At 45.0% G+C, this 17,081-nt stretch overlaps 1 protein-coding gene across 1 annotated transcript in view; it reads right to left on the bottom strand.

The window, feature by feature from the left end:
- The window catches only part of LOC144106300 (glucose dehydrogenase [FAD, quinone]-like), a 64,672-nt gene that overhangs the window by 16,986 nt on the left and 30,605 nt on the right, over positions 1–17,081 (bottom strand). Inside the window, exons 3-7 of the mRNA XM_077639084.1 lie at positions 16,750–16,942; positions 6,052–6,186; positions 3,725–3,846; positions 1,998–2,165; positions 123–279 (exon numbers count right to left, since the gene is read on the bottom strand). Of these exons, the coding sequence (XP_077495210.1) occupies positions 123–279; positions 1,998–2,165; positions 3,725–3,846; positions 6,052–6,186; positions 16,750–16,942 (775 nt within the window). The remainder of the gene's footprint in view (positions 1–122; positions 280–1,997; positions 2,166–3,724; positions 3,847–6,051; positions 6,187–16,749; positions 16,943–17,081) is intronic.

Below are 17,081 nucleotides of genomic sequence, written 5' to 3'. Positions count from 1 at the left end.
GAGGACAGCTCACTCTTTTCTGTTTAGACTAACTGCGCACCTCTACTGTTTCCCTTGGGCACTGAGTGCCGCATCCTCTCGTTAAGTCATATTTTCGCAAATCTTGAAAACGGAGCACTGACCGGACCGAGTGGCCAGGTAGTGGATCACCTCTCGGAAGGTGAATGTCCGTGACTGCAGCACTGACACGGGCTTCTCCAGCAGGAAGTTGAGGCCGCCGGGAAAGATGTGGTCCTGCAGGTTGGCCCCCACAGCAGGCACATCCAGCACCAGAGGAATCTGAGTGGGGGGAGGCAGAACCTGCTCAGCCTCTGAAGGCCACACTTGATGCAAACAACATGGCTGACCACCCGCTGCATACAATCCCAATTCAAAAACGCACGGTTTTTTGTCTGATCATTCCATAACGTGTTGGTACATGACTGCACCAAACGGCATTCATCCTGTCACGTTCACAACTCTTCTAGTGTGAGCGCAGCAATCTCCTTTTGGTTAGCTATGATATGTGGGAAAGCCCACCTGCTGAATTTAACATCAGCAACCCGAAGGGGGGGGGTCTAGTCATGCCACCAGCAGGGCAGTGATCGTGTAGGAATCCTGCCTATATACTGAATGATGCACAGCTAGTAGCTTGTGCACCATCTGATGAATGTGTAACAAGAGATGTGACAATGATTGGAGGGCCTCTGTTGCTACGCCAGAAAATAGCCTGGCTGCATAATTTTGGTTTGTGAGCTTCACTGCTAGCCCACAGCGACAGTAGCTGTCGGCCCGTCTTCTGAACCCAGCTGTGCATTGCTTCGGATGTTGACTGGCGCATTGCTGGTCATTTTTTTTTCACTTTAGAAGCAGTCTTGTTTCGACACCAAGCCCGTTGTGCCTCTGGCAGTGTGGGCTCAGCGTTTTTATTTTTATTTCATTTTCTTGCCCATTATACTTTTCGTTCCGACACCAATGAGCGTTCTCGCTTACCCCCGTGTTGTTCTTCCAGGATGCTGGAACTGCGAGCTCATCACAGGTTGCTCACCGTTTGTGCAATGGAGCCTCCTCTCAAGGCATCACTGCATTTCCACTTTTGACTGCTCTTTTTTGGCGGAGAGAGGGAATTTGATAACTTGAACTCTGGTCCCTTGAAGTCAAAGTTAACGAGTTTTTACAACACATCATGCTGTACGAGCAAGGCCTCCCTTCTTTGACTTCACACTACTAGCTATATACGCATCATGTTATTTCTAATTGGCAGTCGCATCAATTATAGATTGTGTTTTGTCACTCATTTTGCTAGCACGACGGAAGCCAACAGCCACTGAAACCAAGGAGCATTGGGGATGTCTTATTTCATAACTTGTAGTTTTTCATCAATGATTAATAAAAGCAGAAGAAAAAAACAATCAACCACATGCCGCCGGTGGGATCCGAACCCATGACATCCGAATTTCTCGTCTGGTGCTCTACCAACTGAGCTACAGTGACTGCTGTCCAATGTTCTGCTTTCAGAGGTATTTATGCATTGTGTAAGCAAACTTTAATCTTTTTTTTTTTGGTATATGGCATGTTTAGTTTTATAAAGACAACAACATACAATGACAAAAGTATGTAAAAAGAAAATATAAGAGCAGCATTAGACCGTTTATCACTTTCCGAAATTTTTTTCCTGACTGAACAGATATATTCGATTTTCAAAGACCTTTTCTCTTAATACATACGCGATTAGAGTCATATAGTTGAAAATTTCAATATTTGCACGCCTCTAGAGTGGTGTTGTGCAGCTGTAAAGCTACCAAATGTAAGCAGATCTTTATGAATGCATTTCCAGTGCTTTTGAATGCAGAGTTACTCTTGGATGATATAAATATTTTTTGCGACCCTATCTGATTCACATCAAGCCGATTCTACTGCAGAGTAGCGTTCAAGAACTACAGGCATCCTATTGGTAGAGGTGCAGCTGATGGCAGGGCAATATCTTTGCAAACACTGATAAAAAAATCCTGACTCACCCCGAGGTCGCGGAGGTGATCGGCCGGCCCGATGCCCGACAGCAGCAGCAGCTGTGGGGAGCCAATTGCCCCAGCAGAGAGGATCACCTCGCGCCTGGCCAGAGCCTGATGGGGCACCGTGAAACGATCAAAGGCGACACCACGGGCCACACGGCCCTGGAACAGCAGCTGCAGTACCAACAGAGGAAGACTTCGTTTCAACAAACCTAAATGTGCAGCACATGCACCTATTGGTGGGCTTGAGTGGCAGCTGCCGTACTGACACTGCCAGGTGGACAAATAGGACAGAGTATACGACTGCACTTCAACAAATGAAAGCCCTGTCCTGTCTCTCCTTGAAAGGCATACCCCATGTTGAGGGGTTTTTTTTTTCATTAAAGGCCAGAAGGCCCTATTCATGCAAAAGCGTTAGATGGCTTATAGACGCGTAAACCCGGCGTTGCCCAAAAAGGGGCAATGTTAGAAAACTTGTGATAGGTCGAAACGGTGTGACATCATGACATCATCAAACACATGAAAATACGAAATGTTAACCAGTAATAGCCAGTACTAGTACTTAGAACTGCACTGCCAACAATGGAATACAATTGTAGGGGAATTAAAGTAGAACTGAAATAGAATTGAAATGATTTTTCATTACTCACACGCAAGTGTTCAAGAGCTACAGGCGTCCTACTGGTAGAGGAGAGACTGAAGAGAAAGCACCTCTACAGTTTCAAGCAATATTCGAGAGATGAACCTGGCGGTGACATTCACTGAAAAACTAAGCTGCGAGATTCACGTGTGTAACAGATAACTGCACAAGCACATCAACAACTGAATTTTTTTGAACAAGATTATCAGCTGCACCCTTCCATTAAAGCAATGTGCATAAAGAAACTCTGGTATGGCCTATTATCCTGGAGACCACCATCTGTTTGATCTTAACAAGAAGCTAGAAATAATTGAATTTAAAACTGGCTCTCCCTTTTATTATTAAGTGTTCCCATGACCTGCATGAGAGCACAAGTATTCCATGCAAGCAGGCACGTACTTCCACACTCCCGCATTCAGCATCAAAAGCAAGCGAAATTCACCACCACCAAAGTGCCAGTGCAATTATAGGTTTTGCATGCGATGTTGACATGCAACGGAGCAAGTGAAATCTCCAGCAAACATTCCTAATGGCTGGCATGTACCTAGCAACTGAACAGAGTCGCACCTTGATGGGCACACTACACCATGATACATCCCACACAATGCGGTTTTCCGCTGTCTGCTGCAATCTGAACATGTGACAAGAACTGGAGCGACACAAATGTTCTTTCCTTTTAGTATGTCCCTAGGCTTAAACTGACATGACACACGTCATCTTGTCCTCTTATTTAAGGCAGGTTTTCTTCTTTCCACCGCATTGTAGCTGTCGCGTAACCGGTTTCACCTTGGGAGCAACAGTTAGTGTGACATGATTTCCTTCTCTCCACAGTGAAGCAGATGGTTGCAGCTGCCCTGAAACCAGCGTGCTTCCTTTCCAGTTTCCCACCTGCAACGGTGGCCACTTAGTAGCCAGGTGGCAACCTGACCACCAGGTTGTGGGCAGCCTGCCATGCTTAGGCTTCAACCAGAGAAAGGAAGGACAGCTCTTTCGCTAACGAGGTACTGAAGTGCTAGCATACTAAAAATGATAAAACAAGTGGCATGCACCACAGTGTTGTCAGACAGGGCAGAAAAGTGTGGCGTGGCGTTACCTTGGTGACGTGGCAGTAGGCCGCAATGTGCAGGCTTGTGCGGTGCAGGACGGGGTCCAGGAAGGCACGGCGTGTGCTGTGGCGCCGGCCCTGGTAGATGGTGCCCTGTGGGATGGTGAAGCCTGCGCAGCAGCCGGGGGAGGGGGCGTTCTGCTGGCAATGTTTTCTATGCTAAAACATGTACTGCAGGCCTTTTTGGCCCTGGTGTGGAGTGTGCACTTTGCATGCGTTCCCAGCAGTCCTGAACCAACTCCCTGTACCCAGTTTCATAGCAGTTAATGCAGTGAAAGCTAGTTCGCCTGTTTGCACAGGCAAAGTATGCACCCATGAAATAGTTCTCCATACAACCAAAGTGAACAGAGACATAGTAGTTTGTTGCGGCAAATCTCAGGTAACGTGGCTGGTAACCTCCTGCACTTCATCTTCCTTCTTGCCACATTTTCGTCCTGCGACTCATCGAGACTTTGAGAAGCAGGAATTGCATCTGGCGGTATGATACTTGGTTAGTAGGATGAATAGCTCTTACTCTAGTATTCAAGCCTAAAAGGTAGTTCACTCTGAAAATTATAGCCAGACGGCCTGAACACTGAGCGCCTGACAGCTATGACTGATTTTCAGTACTACCGCATAATTATATACCGCTCTGTTTTCCTCCAAACACTCATCAAGCCTTCAAGAACAAATGATACGTGGCAGAGTAATAGTAATATGACTTTGCAGACGCACTACTTCCGCAGCCTCCACAGTGTTGCCTGCTATGTATGAAATTGAGTATAGATCTGTGCCTTCACCCTCTCACAAGCGCAATGGTGCCAACTTTGACTGAAAATAACAAGATGAAAGACCGACAGTCCAAGGTGTAGAGGTCCCATTTAGGTGCCATCACTTCATGCGTTGTGTACCATCATTTGCTTCAAAACGCTTGCAACAAGATAGACCTACATGGCCAGCACAGCGGGCACAAAAAGTTAATAAATACCACTGCTGCTGCTATCAACAAAGCATCAGATATGAAGAAAAAAGCAAGAAAAAGCTTGGGACCTGTCTGGGCACAATAGGAGACTGTAGCACACTTTTTTTTGCTTCCCTGCTTCTCCTGCTCCAAAAAATTCAGCCTACAAATACATAGTCAAAATTTTGCAGTGGCAGGCTGTGTTGACAATAAACTCCCTTCACCGAAAGACCAATGCTCTCAAAACCTTGTTTACAGAACAGAGCGCAAGGGAAAAAAACGGAGGGGCACTTAAGCTCTGACTTAAAAGTATGACACAATGGCTTTAGTGGGTTAATGCCCATATATGAAGAATTGGTCATTCTGTACTTAACATTCATAGATCACTGGGAGTCCACATACGAGTTATGGTGCAGCGGTTAAGCGATGCACCACTGCCCTTTTATGGCAGGTGCTGCCACCGGTGGGACTTGTGCAACCCATGTTACTCTTCCCGAGCAACCACTTACGATGAATCATTAACTTTACTTCCACCTTCCACTGTTGTCAGTTTGCTCACAATCCGGTGGAGAGGCTTCGAACGTGCTGCAAGGTCACATGACCTAGGTGGCCCACCTTCCTCCTAGGTTCCTTCTTTGGATTTTTTGCTCACGGTTAATGATGGTGGCACTTATGGTGACGCCGCATTTTCTGCAACACTAGCTCCTTAATGCTATTGCGTTAAAAGCAAGATGTCTTTCGCAATGTCTGCAGTGACCTACGAATGGCTGGCACACACACTTCAAATGCAATTTTCCCCACTTCGTATTTTCTGGCAACATAACTTGCCTATGCAAGTTATTGTTATGGTTTTATGCAGAAATTTCAATTAATGTATAGTGTTGAATTGAGAAAGAACTAAATCATGGAGCTAAGGTACTCTTTTTTATGGATCGGCCGAACATTTCAAATCTTGTAAGCAATAATGTCAGCTAATTATTTTCATAATTCTGACACTTCAACATAACTGAACAATTTTATATGATTATGTACCTCATTAACAATATAAATAAAAAAGCTCCACAAGGCAGGCCATTGGCTACACCTCCATTTCAGACGGAACCAAAAAATAAAGAGGGAAATTAACGACCCAACCCGTAAGAAATAACCTCATCAGGCTTCAGTTATTCTCCCATAATATGGGAATTAATTGAAATACACAGAAAGTAATTGCATTTCTGAAAAAAGGAAGAAGAAACACCTAATTTCATTATGATATCGCTAATAATAATTCATTTTTAGACCCGTGTACTACCCGCTTAAGTGACAAGCCGTGAGGAAGAGAAGCTGCCATGCTGCGTCTGTCTAGCAGGTATGGAAATAAGCAAAGAATCACCGAACATCGTGTCTCCATTGATGTCAACGCCTGCGGGGTACCCCATTTGGCGGCCAGCCTCCACAAAGGCCTCCGCCACGGGGGTGTGGTAGGGCGCCCGCATCACTGACAGGAGGCCCTGGGTCCCGTGGTGGCCTGCAGGAAGAACACGTCAGCAGCTGTTCACAGTCAAGTGGGGAGACCATGTGGAAAATGTGCATGCAAAAGACAGCACTAGCAGAGGCCTGTGCCCTGCACTGGACATAATCCAGCCAGTGTTCATAGAAGTAGCACTCCCAGTGAAAAAAAATTGAAGCACTTCTTAGACAAGGCACACTAAAGACAACATTCAAGGAAGGTTGAAGGAAAACATATCTGGACTGGATTATGGGAGCTTAACGCCCCAAAGCGACTCAGGCTATAAGGAACGCCGTAGTGAAGGGCTCCGGGAATTTCAACCTCCTATACTCCATTTCATACATCAGGTGCAACGCTGTGAAAGGTACGGAAGTAGTCCGTACGGAAAAATAAAGGGAGGAGTGTTACTCTGCGCTTGTTCTGTCGCCGAGTGGTCTAAGGCACGAGAAAGCGACGGCTTGTCGTCAGCAGTAACAGTGCATTTATTCAAGCTCATGACAATGTGTCGTGTAGTAAGCCTGCAGGCAAAGCCTTTAATATGTTTCGCTCGCCACAAGGAGCGCACTACTTAATGATCGCGGATGTAGGCAGCGCAAACAAAAGTGCTAGCTTTGACAGCGTTGCGCATGATGTATGAAACGGAGTATAGGCTTCTTTAATGTGCACTGACATTGCACAGTATAGGAGCCTCTAGAATTTCGCCTCCATCGAAATGCGACCGCTGCAGCCGGGATCGAACCTGCGTCTTTCGCGTCAGCAGCCAAGCGCCATAACCACTGAGCCACCGTGGCGGCCGTGGAAAACTTGTTCAATGGCAGGACAGATGCAGTGAATTCAGCTTAGACAAAAACTTTTCTCCCCTTCTTCCATTTTGGTAGAAACTATACTGCCCGTGACCAAAGTGTCCAGCCATTCTTCCCATCTCCGTACAAGACAGGCTAAAACTGAACAGAAAAAAGTTCTTTTAGTTATACTATATAATATCTCAAATGTCTGCAATATTACAGTGAGGTGGATCATCGTTGCAAGTACTTTACTGAGAAAGACACAAAAGGGGTCACAGAGAAGGCCAGAGTAGCAGAATGACAAGCAATGAAGAAGCATATAAAGGTGACTCTGGTATTGAATACCAGTGCAAGCTTCCACCCCTAACTATCTGGCAAAATTTGCACTGAAAACTAGTCCAATGCCTTGGCCCTAAATCTACTTCTACCACTGATGCACAAAGGCTTCGTGCTCGACAAGCTCAGAAGTTTCAGTTCGCCAGCACTACTATCAGATGCCGGTCGCTCGGCACAGCCCAAGCCTGTCCTTGGCTTATGTAGCACATGTGCAGTAGGCCTCCATGGCAGCAGGAGCACGCTGGAAAGGGTGTGAAAAAGAGGCAGTACACTGGCCCTTTCCAGCCTCCATGGCAGTATGGCAGGGGTTCTTAAACTGGGTTCTGCAGAACCAGTGGGTTCCTCTGAGCACTCTTTAGGTACCCTGAGCATGAATCCCCACTTTTCCTTTACCCACGACTTTTTGTAACCAGATATAGTGCGACCTTCAGCAGGCTGTTTCACTACATAGGCAAACTGTAGCACCCATGCAGTGTTGAGATTGTTCTGCTGGGTGCCTAAGAACTGCCGCTGTCAACCACTTGGGCTGCTATAGACTCAAAATCAGATTCTGAACCACTAGAGGCGGGCGTTTGGCTGATAACATTCCTTGTCTTGGTGCAGCACAGTTAGCTGATGCCTGCCACGTGTGGTTTTGACACAGCACAAAAGCTGATAACTATAAGCGCATGCAGGCAGGTGGCGTGGAAAGGCACTACGGGTGTGTCAAAAACATCATGGTTCTCTCTCTCTCTATACTCCACCTTATACCGACTGTTCCACCAATCAGAAAAAGTTAGTAAAAAAAAATTCTCTTGGTCTAACTGCCTGCTTTTTCGGGCTCAAATTTCACACAGAGGCGACACTTGGCAGTCAGTTTTAATGCGAAAGCACTCATACTTTCACAAACATTGAGCATGAATCTTGTCAGTCTTGTGCCGCTGCTTACCAACAGCGATGCCATGTTAAGTTAAAAAGACATCATATAAATATCCGTGACTGAAAGGCGAACCCACGGCAGCACGAACAGACCAACTTCGCAGGCTGCTGAATGAGAGCATTAGGCTATTGCTGCAGCCAAACATACCTCATATTAAACTGCAACACACTCTCGCACTGTGCACTGCATGTTGTAGTCTTCATCAACTTACATCTGCAATGCGGACAGACCAGATGAGCTCAACCCCGATTAGACCTTAACCTGAGTCTAATATCGTCATCAGATGTGCAGACGACCCAGCAAAGCAAAACCAGGAGCCAACAAGGCGAACACATGCTTTTGTATGTCTACTTAGTGTAACTATGTTAAAACTCTGCCAATTTTTGTTTTATATTACATATATTTATTCATTTATTCAAAATACCTTACAGGGCCCAGAAGGGCATTGAGTAAGGGGGGCAAAATAATGGATTAAATACGATAGGAACAATGTGTTAAATACAACGTGCAGTGCAAGGCAAAAAAGTAAAAACAATTAAAATTATACAGGGAAAATCGTAACAAGACATACATCGCCGCGAGCAACAAAAAAGTACATAAAAGGTAGCAAGAATGCAACGCGTGTGCCCAATACACATTTAAAGAAAAAGCAGTAGCCATAATAAAAATGCGAATTATTGAAAGAGCACAAGAAACGTAAACATAATACATTAGCAACGAGGAGAAAAAGAACTTAGGGGACACAACAACCTATAACAAGACACCATATCGTTCAAGAAAATGTTTGTGCAGCTGGTCTTGGAATGGTTGGCGGTAGCAGATAGATGCGATACTGTCAGGAAGATCATTCCAAAGAACAATGGCATGTGGAAGTGCAGATGAATTGATGGCTTGGGTTCTTTCGTATATGCGTTTAATGCTACACTGATTATGTAGGCGGCGTGACATGCGTGAAGGCTCTTCAAGGGGCAGATGAGATGGCCTGGTGCTGTGTCTATATTCATGAACTAAGCATAAAAGAGCGTCAAGGTACTTGCCCGGGTACCCCGCCAAAACAAAGTTTAAAACCAGACTGACTGCCAGATGCCACCTTTTTTAAGAAAGTGGAGGCCTAACAACCAAGGGTTTAGGTCGAGAGAATTTTTTTCTATTTTCTCCGACTGATGAAACAAACTGAATGTCTAGAATGTCTTTATGTCTAGAAGCGGCACAATTGTCACTCTGAATAAAAAATAAAACAAATTTCTCTCATTAATTTTGTTATATGCAAGATGAGACGAAGCGAAAGCTTGGTGCCCCATTTATGGCCAGTGAAAACGGCAAAACAGAAGTGCCAAAAACAAATATCCAGTCTGAAGCAAGGGGTCCTGCTTGAAATTTGGGAGCCACCATTTTGGAAACTATATTTTAGCGTACACAAGAGCAAGGCACATTAAACTCTGCAAATACATAGCATACATAATAAGAACATGCATTAAGGCTGAATTTGAAATAGCGCTTCCTGCATGCACACTTTAAGGCATAGCACCCCATACAAACATTTTATAGTGGCACTACAATTTACAGCATCGAAACGCCATCTCTATACTCATCGTAGCTTTGATAGTGCTGCAAGGAACTACTAGGATGGAGTATAGGCTGTGCGTTAAGGTCAACACGGCACACTTCAGTGCAGTGCGTTCCCTATAACCAGTCATAGTTAACTAAAGTTAGTCATTTTTTTTATGCGCTGTGCATCTGCATGCATGTTATGCAAGGGAGGGATTGCATCTAAGGCATTCCATTTTCCTCAGAGCCTTTTGAAAGCCATTGGAGATTTCAGAGGCTAAAAAGGTCGAGACTGGAGGCCTATTGCATGTAGTGCGAGCCAGAGGCTGAGCAACTGTGTGATCCACACACTTGCTGCAACTGTAGACATTCTCCTCATGGCCGCTTGTATTTTATTGTTTTCTCTACAAGAAGCATTCCCATGGCTAGGCTGGACTTTTGAGAAACGCAGCACTGACTGTCAAATGGTCTGCATGACAAGTTTGTGTTGCCAAGGTCAAGAGTGCAACAGTCATTACACAGAGTTCACAAATATGCGTATATCAATGGAAATGGCATTGAGGAATTCAAATATGTCGTAACAGTTACTTTAGAGAAATTTGCTACATGAAAATTTGTTGCATCCAAATTTCACCGGTCTATAAGCTCTCATCAAATATGATTACTGTGGGCATCCCTTTCAGGCTAAACTCTGATTAAGAGCGGTCCTGCCAGGAATTAATGCTTGATTAGTCAACTCTGAGATGAACGTGCACAGTATGTCTGGCATCACAATGCTCATTTAACGTACCATATAAAAGGTATAAACAGCCTCAATATAATGTTGCATACTTTCACAATCTGTACCATGAAAACTCACCAGATGCCAAGAAGGGGCTAGCTTGATAAATATACTGTGCAAGATTACATGCATTTCTATGGGCCACACCTGCAGCTGCTTCTCCCAGCTGATGCACCACAGCAGTTTAACATGTCTGCTTGCGCCTGCCTGTTAGTATATTTGGTGTCAACTGCCACCTGCCCACAGACACCACAGATGACCAGTGCCTCAACTTGCTCCCGAGTGCCAAGCAAGGGTTGGCACTTGGGAGCCAACAAAGCAAGTTGGCATAGGCATCGGCGTATCTCTGTGTTGTGTTGTGTTGGGTTTTATGGCACATAGGCAGCTAAGGCCATCATGCGCCAAGCACAAGGTATAGAATTGCTTTTCTACAGAATGTTTTGGAGTATAAAAAAGAGGCGATGGTGCAGATGACTTAAAAAGATTGTACTGCCTAGTAATAAAAGGGAAGAAATTTGGAAATGGCTAATGGTAAAAGCCTTAAAGATGGTCAGGCAGCCTAAGTGACTTTCCTTGGCTAGCAAGGATCCTGAGGCTCCCAACCAAATAAACAGCCTCAGCCTACTTTTCAAGAATGAGAAAGTGGCTGAGGTATATCATGTATAAAGGCGATCCAGTGGTTAAAAAAAAAATTACAGCTTTTCAAGTACGCCTGCTGCTTTTAAAAAGCTAAAAATGAAAGGTATGTTAACAATGGCATTATCAGCTAAAAGCAATGTAGGGTGGAAAGGAATGCATTCATGATAAAATTGAGTGAAGTACTTTTTTCTTAGTTTTTCTAGTTTTATACATGAGAATAAAATGTGGTTAATTGTAAGTTCATCTCCGCAAACAGGTTTATCTTGTTTTGTTAGCAGGAAGTTGTGCGTAAGGTGCGTGTGGCCTATTCTGAGACGGCATAAAATCACTTCTTTAAAACGTTCTTGGTGCACACATGACTTAAATTCACCTAAAATCGGCTTTATTAAGTGTAGTTTATTATTCAATTCGCTGTTCCAAGCTGATTGCCATTTTTTCCTTAACTTCCTTTGTACTAATTTCATGCAGTCATTCAAGGGTATATATTTACTTTTTTTATTGCCTTGCCACGAGCTTGAGCAGCACAGAAATCTGCTCGCTCATTGCCTTTTATGCCGACATGACTCGGGACCCAGCAGAGTTTAATGTTTTGTCTTCTAGCTGTGGCTGTTACTATGTTGTGTATAATGTCACCAAGTATAGGAGTGATTGCGTATCTTGAGTGGAGGGCTGTAAGTATACTTAAAGAGTGTGTAAATAATAGCGTTTTCGAGGTTCTCGCTGAGTATTTTTTCTACGGTCACATATACTGCGTAACATTCTGCAGTGAAGATGGATGCGCACTGTGGAAGTCGTATTGTTGTCTCCGAATTCCCTCGCACCACTGCACTTCCTACATAAGTATCCGTTTTCGAACCGTCAGTATAAAAGGCTGTGAAACCATTGCATTTTTCCTCAAGTGCCAGAAATTCTTGTACTATTTGGAGTTGTGGAGTTTGCTTTTTGCGGAACTGTGTGAGAGTGAAATCGCACAATGTAGGAAAATCATACCATGGAGGCAGTAGACCTCGTCTTTGCGCAATGCTGGGTAATGTGTTCAGTATGCCGAGATTCTGGCAGATCTCTTCAAAGCGCAAGAGCAGTGGCCTGGTGGTTTGCGGTTTGTTGTTAAAGATTGTTCTGGATGGACACTTTGTAACTATTTCATAACAGATGTGTTTTGGAAGGGAACGGATTTTTAGGACGTATGAGCATGTAAGCATGCTTCTTCTATCTGTAAGTGATGGTTTGTTTGTTTCGACATAAAGACTGTTTATGGGCGATGTCCTGTAAGTGCCAGTGGAAAGACGCAACCCCAAATTATGCACTGGATCTAGTCGTTTCAAGTAGGATGGCCTTGCAGAACCATACACCAGGCAGCCATAGTCTAAGCAGGACCGTACCACAGAGCGATAGATGTGTAGAAGGCTTGCCCTGTCAGAACCCCAGTGTTTGTGTGAAAGCACTTTGAGTATATTCAGCGATCGAGAAGCTTTCTTTTTCAAGGCATTTAGGTGAGGTAGAAAAGTTAGTTTTCGGTCAAATGTTATGCCTAAGAATTTGTGTTCAGTTTTTAAAGGTAACTGGCTTTCGTTTAGGTATAATGTGGGGTCTGTCTGTAGACCCCGTTTCAGTGAAAAAAGTAAGGCCACTGTTTTCTGTGGAGAGAAACCATTCCTGTCTGCCCATGTTGCCAGTTTATTTATTGTTAGCTGTATTTGTCTTTCGCAAGTGGATATGTTTGAGGATGTACATGCTATCTGAAGATCGTCAACATAAACAGAATACATAATGGACCTTGGGATTATTTTCCTAATAGAATTCATTTTTACGACAAAGAGAGTTGTACTTAAAATACAGCATTGGGGTACCCAATTTTCCTGAATAAAATTCTTTGAAAAGGTCGAGCCTAGGCGCACATGGAATGAGCGATTGGATAAAAAGTCTTTTATGCAATTTAACATCCTGCCGCGGACGCCAAGCTCGGCAAGGTCTTGCAGAATCCCAAACCTCCAGGTTGTGTCGTATGCCTTTTATAAGTCAAAAAAGACTGCAAGACATTGTTATCTGTGTATAAACGCATCTCTGACAGTATTTTCAAGGCGGACTAGGTGATCTGTGGTGCAGCATCCTTTTTTAAAACCACATTGATGGCTGTCGAGAAGTTCACGGGATTGAAGGACAAAAGTTAATCTTATGTTTAGGACACTTTCAAAGGACTTGGCGAGGCAACTGGTAAGGGCTATGGGTCTATAACTGTTCGGAGCGGTTGGTGGCTTCCCGGGTTTAAGAAACGGCACAATAATAGCTTCCTTCCAAGCTTTGGGTATTTTTCCTGATACCCAAACTTTGTTAAAAAACTTTATAAGTGCCTCTACGGCAGGTTCAGAAAGATGGGCTAGCATTTGGTAATGTATTTGGTCTGGGCCGGGGGCGGTATGTTTACCGGCAGAAAGTACTGTTTGGATTTCTTGTATTGTAATTAAACTATTGTACGGTTTGTTTGTACCGCAGTCTGCCGGCAGCCTTTGTTTCTCTGCTGTCTTTTTGTATATTAAAAATGAATCGCTGTAGTGGGATGAGCTGGAAACTTCGGAAAAATATTCGCCTAAAATATCTGCCTGTTGTTCTAGACTAGTCTGTACACCGGGAGCGGTAAGAAGGGGGACTGTGAACGGAGAGTAGTTGCCTTTTAGCTTTCTGACCTTCTCCCACATTTGTTTTGATGTGGTTGAGTTGTTTATCGACGACACGTAATTTTTCCAAGAAGATTTTTCTGCACTACGACGGATATAACGAGCTTTTGCTCTCGCCTTTTTAAATTTTATAAAATTCTCCTGTGTGGGGTATCTGCGAAAAATGCCCCAGGCTTTGGTTTGTTTCTTTTTTGCTTCTTTACATTCTTTTGTGTACCAGTATTTGTGATTTTGTTTTACTATTCCAGAGGATTGAGGAATAGCTTGGCGTGCAGCGGCAATAATACAGTTTGTGAGACATTCGTTTAGTTCGTCTACACTCACGTCGTCAGAAACTATTCTATCTAGGCTGGCTTTTTCACGGAACAGTGCCCAGTCGGCTAAGTGCAGTTTCCATCGTTGTGGTTTAGTTGGGATTACTTCGGGTGAATGTGCTAAGCTAATTAGTATGGGTAGATGATCACTTCCATATGGGTTATCTAAGACATCCCAATTAAAATCTGTAAAAATCGAGGACGAACTAAAAGACAAATCTATGCAACTGAATTTTCCTGAGCTAGGGGAACAATAGGTTTGTTTGCCAGTGTTCAGGAGGCAAAGGTTATTGGAGAGTATAAAATCCTCGATCAGTTGGCCTCTAGTGTCGGTTTTGTTACTGCCCCAAAAACTGGAGTGGGCGTTAAAATCTCCGACCATCAAAAACGGTTCTGGTAGTTGCACTAAAAGGTCTTGTAAGTCTTGGAGTGTTATTTTAAGATGTGGATCAATATAAACGCAGTACACTGTGAGTGTTTTAAATGTGTGCAGGATGGCCGCCACAGCTTCTAATTTGGTTTTAAGCTTGTGTTCTCGGGCTGCGATTCCACTGTTAACAATGATGGCTACGCCACCAGAAAGCCGGCTCACCTGCTCTTGGTCACGGCGGAAGACCTTATAGTGTTTTAGAATGTTTTCGTGTTTAAAGCCTAAATTTGTCTCCTGTAAACACAAGGCGACAGGTGAGTATGTGGCTAATATGTCTTTTATGTCGCTTAGGTTATGTAAGAGTCCCCTACAGTTCCAGTGTATAAAAGCCATCTTGTATTATGTGGGTACTGAAAGGAACTAGGTTGGGTTTTCAGGCGCCCTTATTCGGGGCTTTTCTTTTTTTTTCGGTCTATGAAGCCCCGCTGCCCTTTCGACGTCGACGCCTTAGGACTACTTTGACTTGTGTCCATCGTGTCCATCGCATCCTCCGACACGCTGGACGAACGTTCGAGCCGCACGTTTGTTTTCATGTTCGGCCTCTCCGTGTGGGGAGGGACCTGGAGGTCCGCGCGTCCTGTTTTGTGGGTGTTGGCGCAGCGCTAGCTGCTGCCACCTTGGGCACGGGTGGCCCCACTACAGGCTCACTGCGTGTGGCCTGAGTGGGAGCCAAAAGCGGCTGTGGTGCTGTGCCCCTTTGCACCACATCGGAGAAAGTAGGTTTGTGTGTTGAAGCTACCCTCTTTCGTGCTTCCCTAAATGTTATGTTTTCTTTGACTTTGATTGTGACAACCTCCTTTTCTTGTTTCCAAACTGGACATGTGCGTGAGTATGCAGGATGGCTGCCCTCACAATTTACACATAGGTGTGGTTCAACTGCAGTTTTCGGAATCGTGTTCATGGGAAGAGCATTTAGCACATGTGAGTTGGCCCCGCAACTCTGAGAGCTGTGGCCGTAACATTGGCATTTGAAGCAGCGTCGTGGGTTTGGTATGTACTGTCTTAGTTGGAGCTTTATGTAGCCTATTTCTACGGAGTCTGGGAGGATACTAGATGCAAATGTCAGGACAATGTGCTTTGTGGGGATTTCTTTATTATCTCGTCTCATTTTTATCCTGTACACGTAGGTCACGTTTTGCTCCTTCAAACCTTCCAGAAGTTCTTCATCAGTTACATATTTGAGGTCATCATCTGAGATAACTCCCCTAACAGTATTCAAAGATCGGTGTGTGCTGATTGTGACTGGTATATCTCCGAATGACTTCACTTCTGACAATTTCTCTTGTTGGTGGTTGTATAAAACTTCTAAAAGAAGGTCTCCGTTTGCTAGTTTTTTGATCTTGTACCCTTCTCCTATGGCACTTGTTAAAGTCCTGGTAACAATGAATGGGGACACTTGTCTAGCAGTTTGTTCCTCGTGTTCGCTGTGAACAACGTGGAATCGAGGGAAGCTTGTAGCGTTTTTTTTGAAGAATTTATCTGTCTCGGTGCGCCCTCTTTTTCGAGGGAGATCGGGTTGAAAAAAATGAGAAGCCATGGAATGTGTTCTTTGTTCGGCAATGGTGGCAGCCACCCACCATGGAGCCCTACATGGGGACGGGACAGGTGCCTTTAAAAAGCCCTGTCTGCGCCAGCTGTACACCATCACTATAACCAAATATGGCGTAACAAAGGTTTGTCAGCCACACAAGGTTAACCCTCGCCGCCAGGAAAAAGGAAAAAACCAAGAAGTGAGTGGGAGACAGGAGAGTTGTGAGAAAGGGGTAGGAAAGTGAAAGATGAAGTGGAGAATAGGAAAAGGCGACTGCCAATTTCCCCCGGTCGGGTCAGGCCGAAGGTGCCGTCTACAGGAAGTTGGGGCCAAAGTGGTGTGTTGCCTCCGCCGAGGGGCCTTAAGGGTCCAAACGCTCGGCATCGGCTCAACCACCAGGATCCCCTTTTCCCCGGACACGGCGATGCCACGCACGGCGAAACGTGGGTGCTCGGGTCCGTGGTGATGCACTGTTCACCATCATCCCCTTGCGGGGATGTCCCTGCGGATGCTCGGGAACCCGCGGTGTCGCCACACACCGTCTCGACGCCTGCAGGCTGCAGGCGCCCCCCTGCGGGGTCGGCGTGTCTCTGCTAACACAGACACGATTCTTGAAGACCCACCGTTGGCAGCAATGTCCGGGTCCCGGTTGTGCTCAGAATGGAGGAAGTAAGGGCGCACTTGGTGCCAGCCCCAGCCCTCGCAGCCCAGCTCGTCCTGCCAGCGGTCGTAGTCGCGGTGGCTGCCTCTCACATACAGCATATAGTTGAGCACACTTGATCCACCCAGCACCTTGCCGCGGGGCCACTTGCTGCGCTGCACCATGGTGGGTTTAAGCCAGAGCGTTTTTTTGATGCATTTATTAATAGACAGTTCTTGTTTCCAAATGTATGCATTTCCTGCGATGACCAGTCTCACTCATTGTACATACTACATTTCTCAGGTTGCCACTAAC

This window comes from Amblyomma americanum, chromosome 10 (genome assembly GCF_052857255.1).
Source record: "Amblyomma americanum isolate KBUSLIRL-KWMA chromosome 10, ASM5285725v1, whole genome shotgun sequence".
Taxonomy (NCBI): domain Eukaryota; kingdom Metazoa; phylum Arthropoda; class Arachnida; order Ixodida; family Ixodidae; genus Amblyomma; species Amblyomma americanum.
The sequence above is the reverse complement of the archived record's forward strand: the minus strand, read 5'-3'. Positions and strand labels throughout refer to the sequence as shown.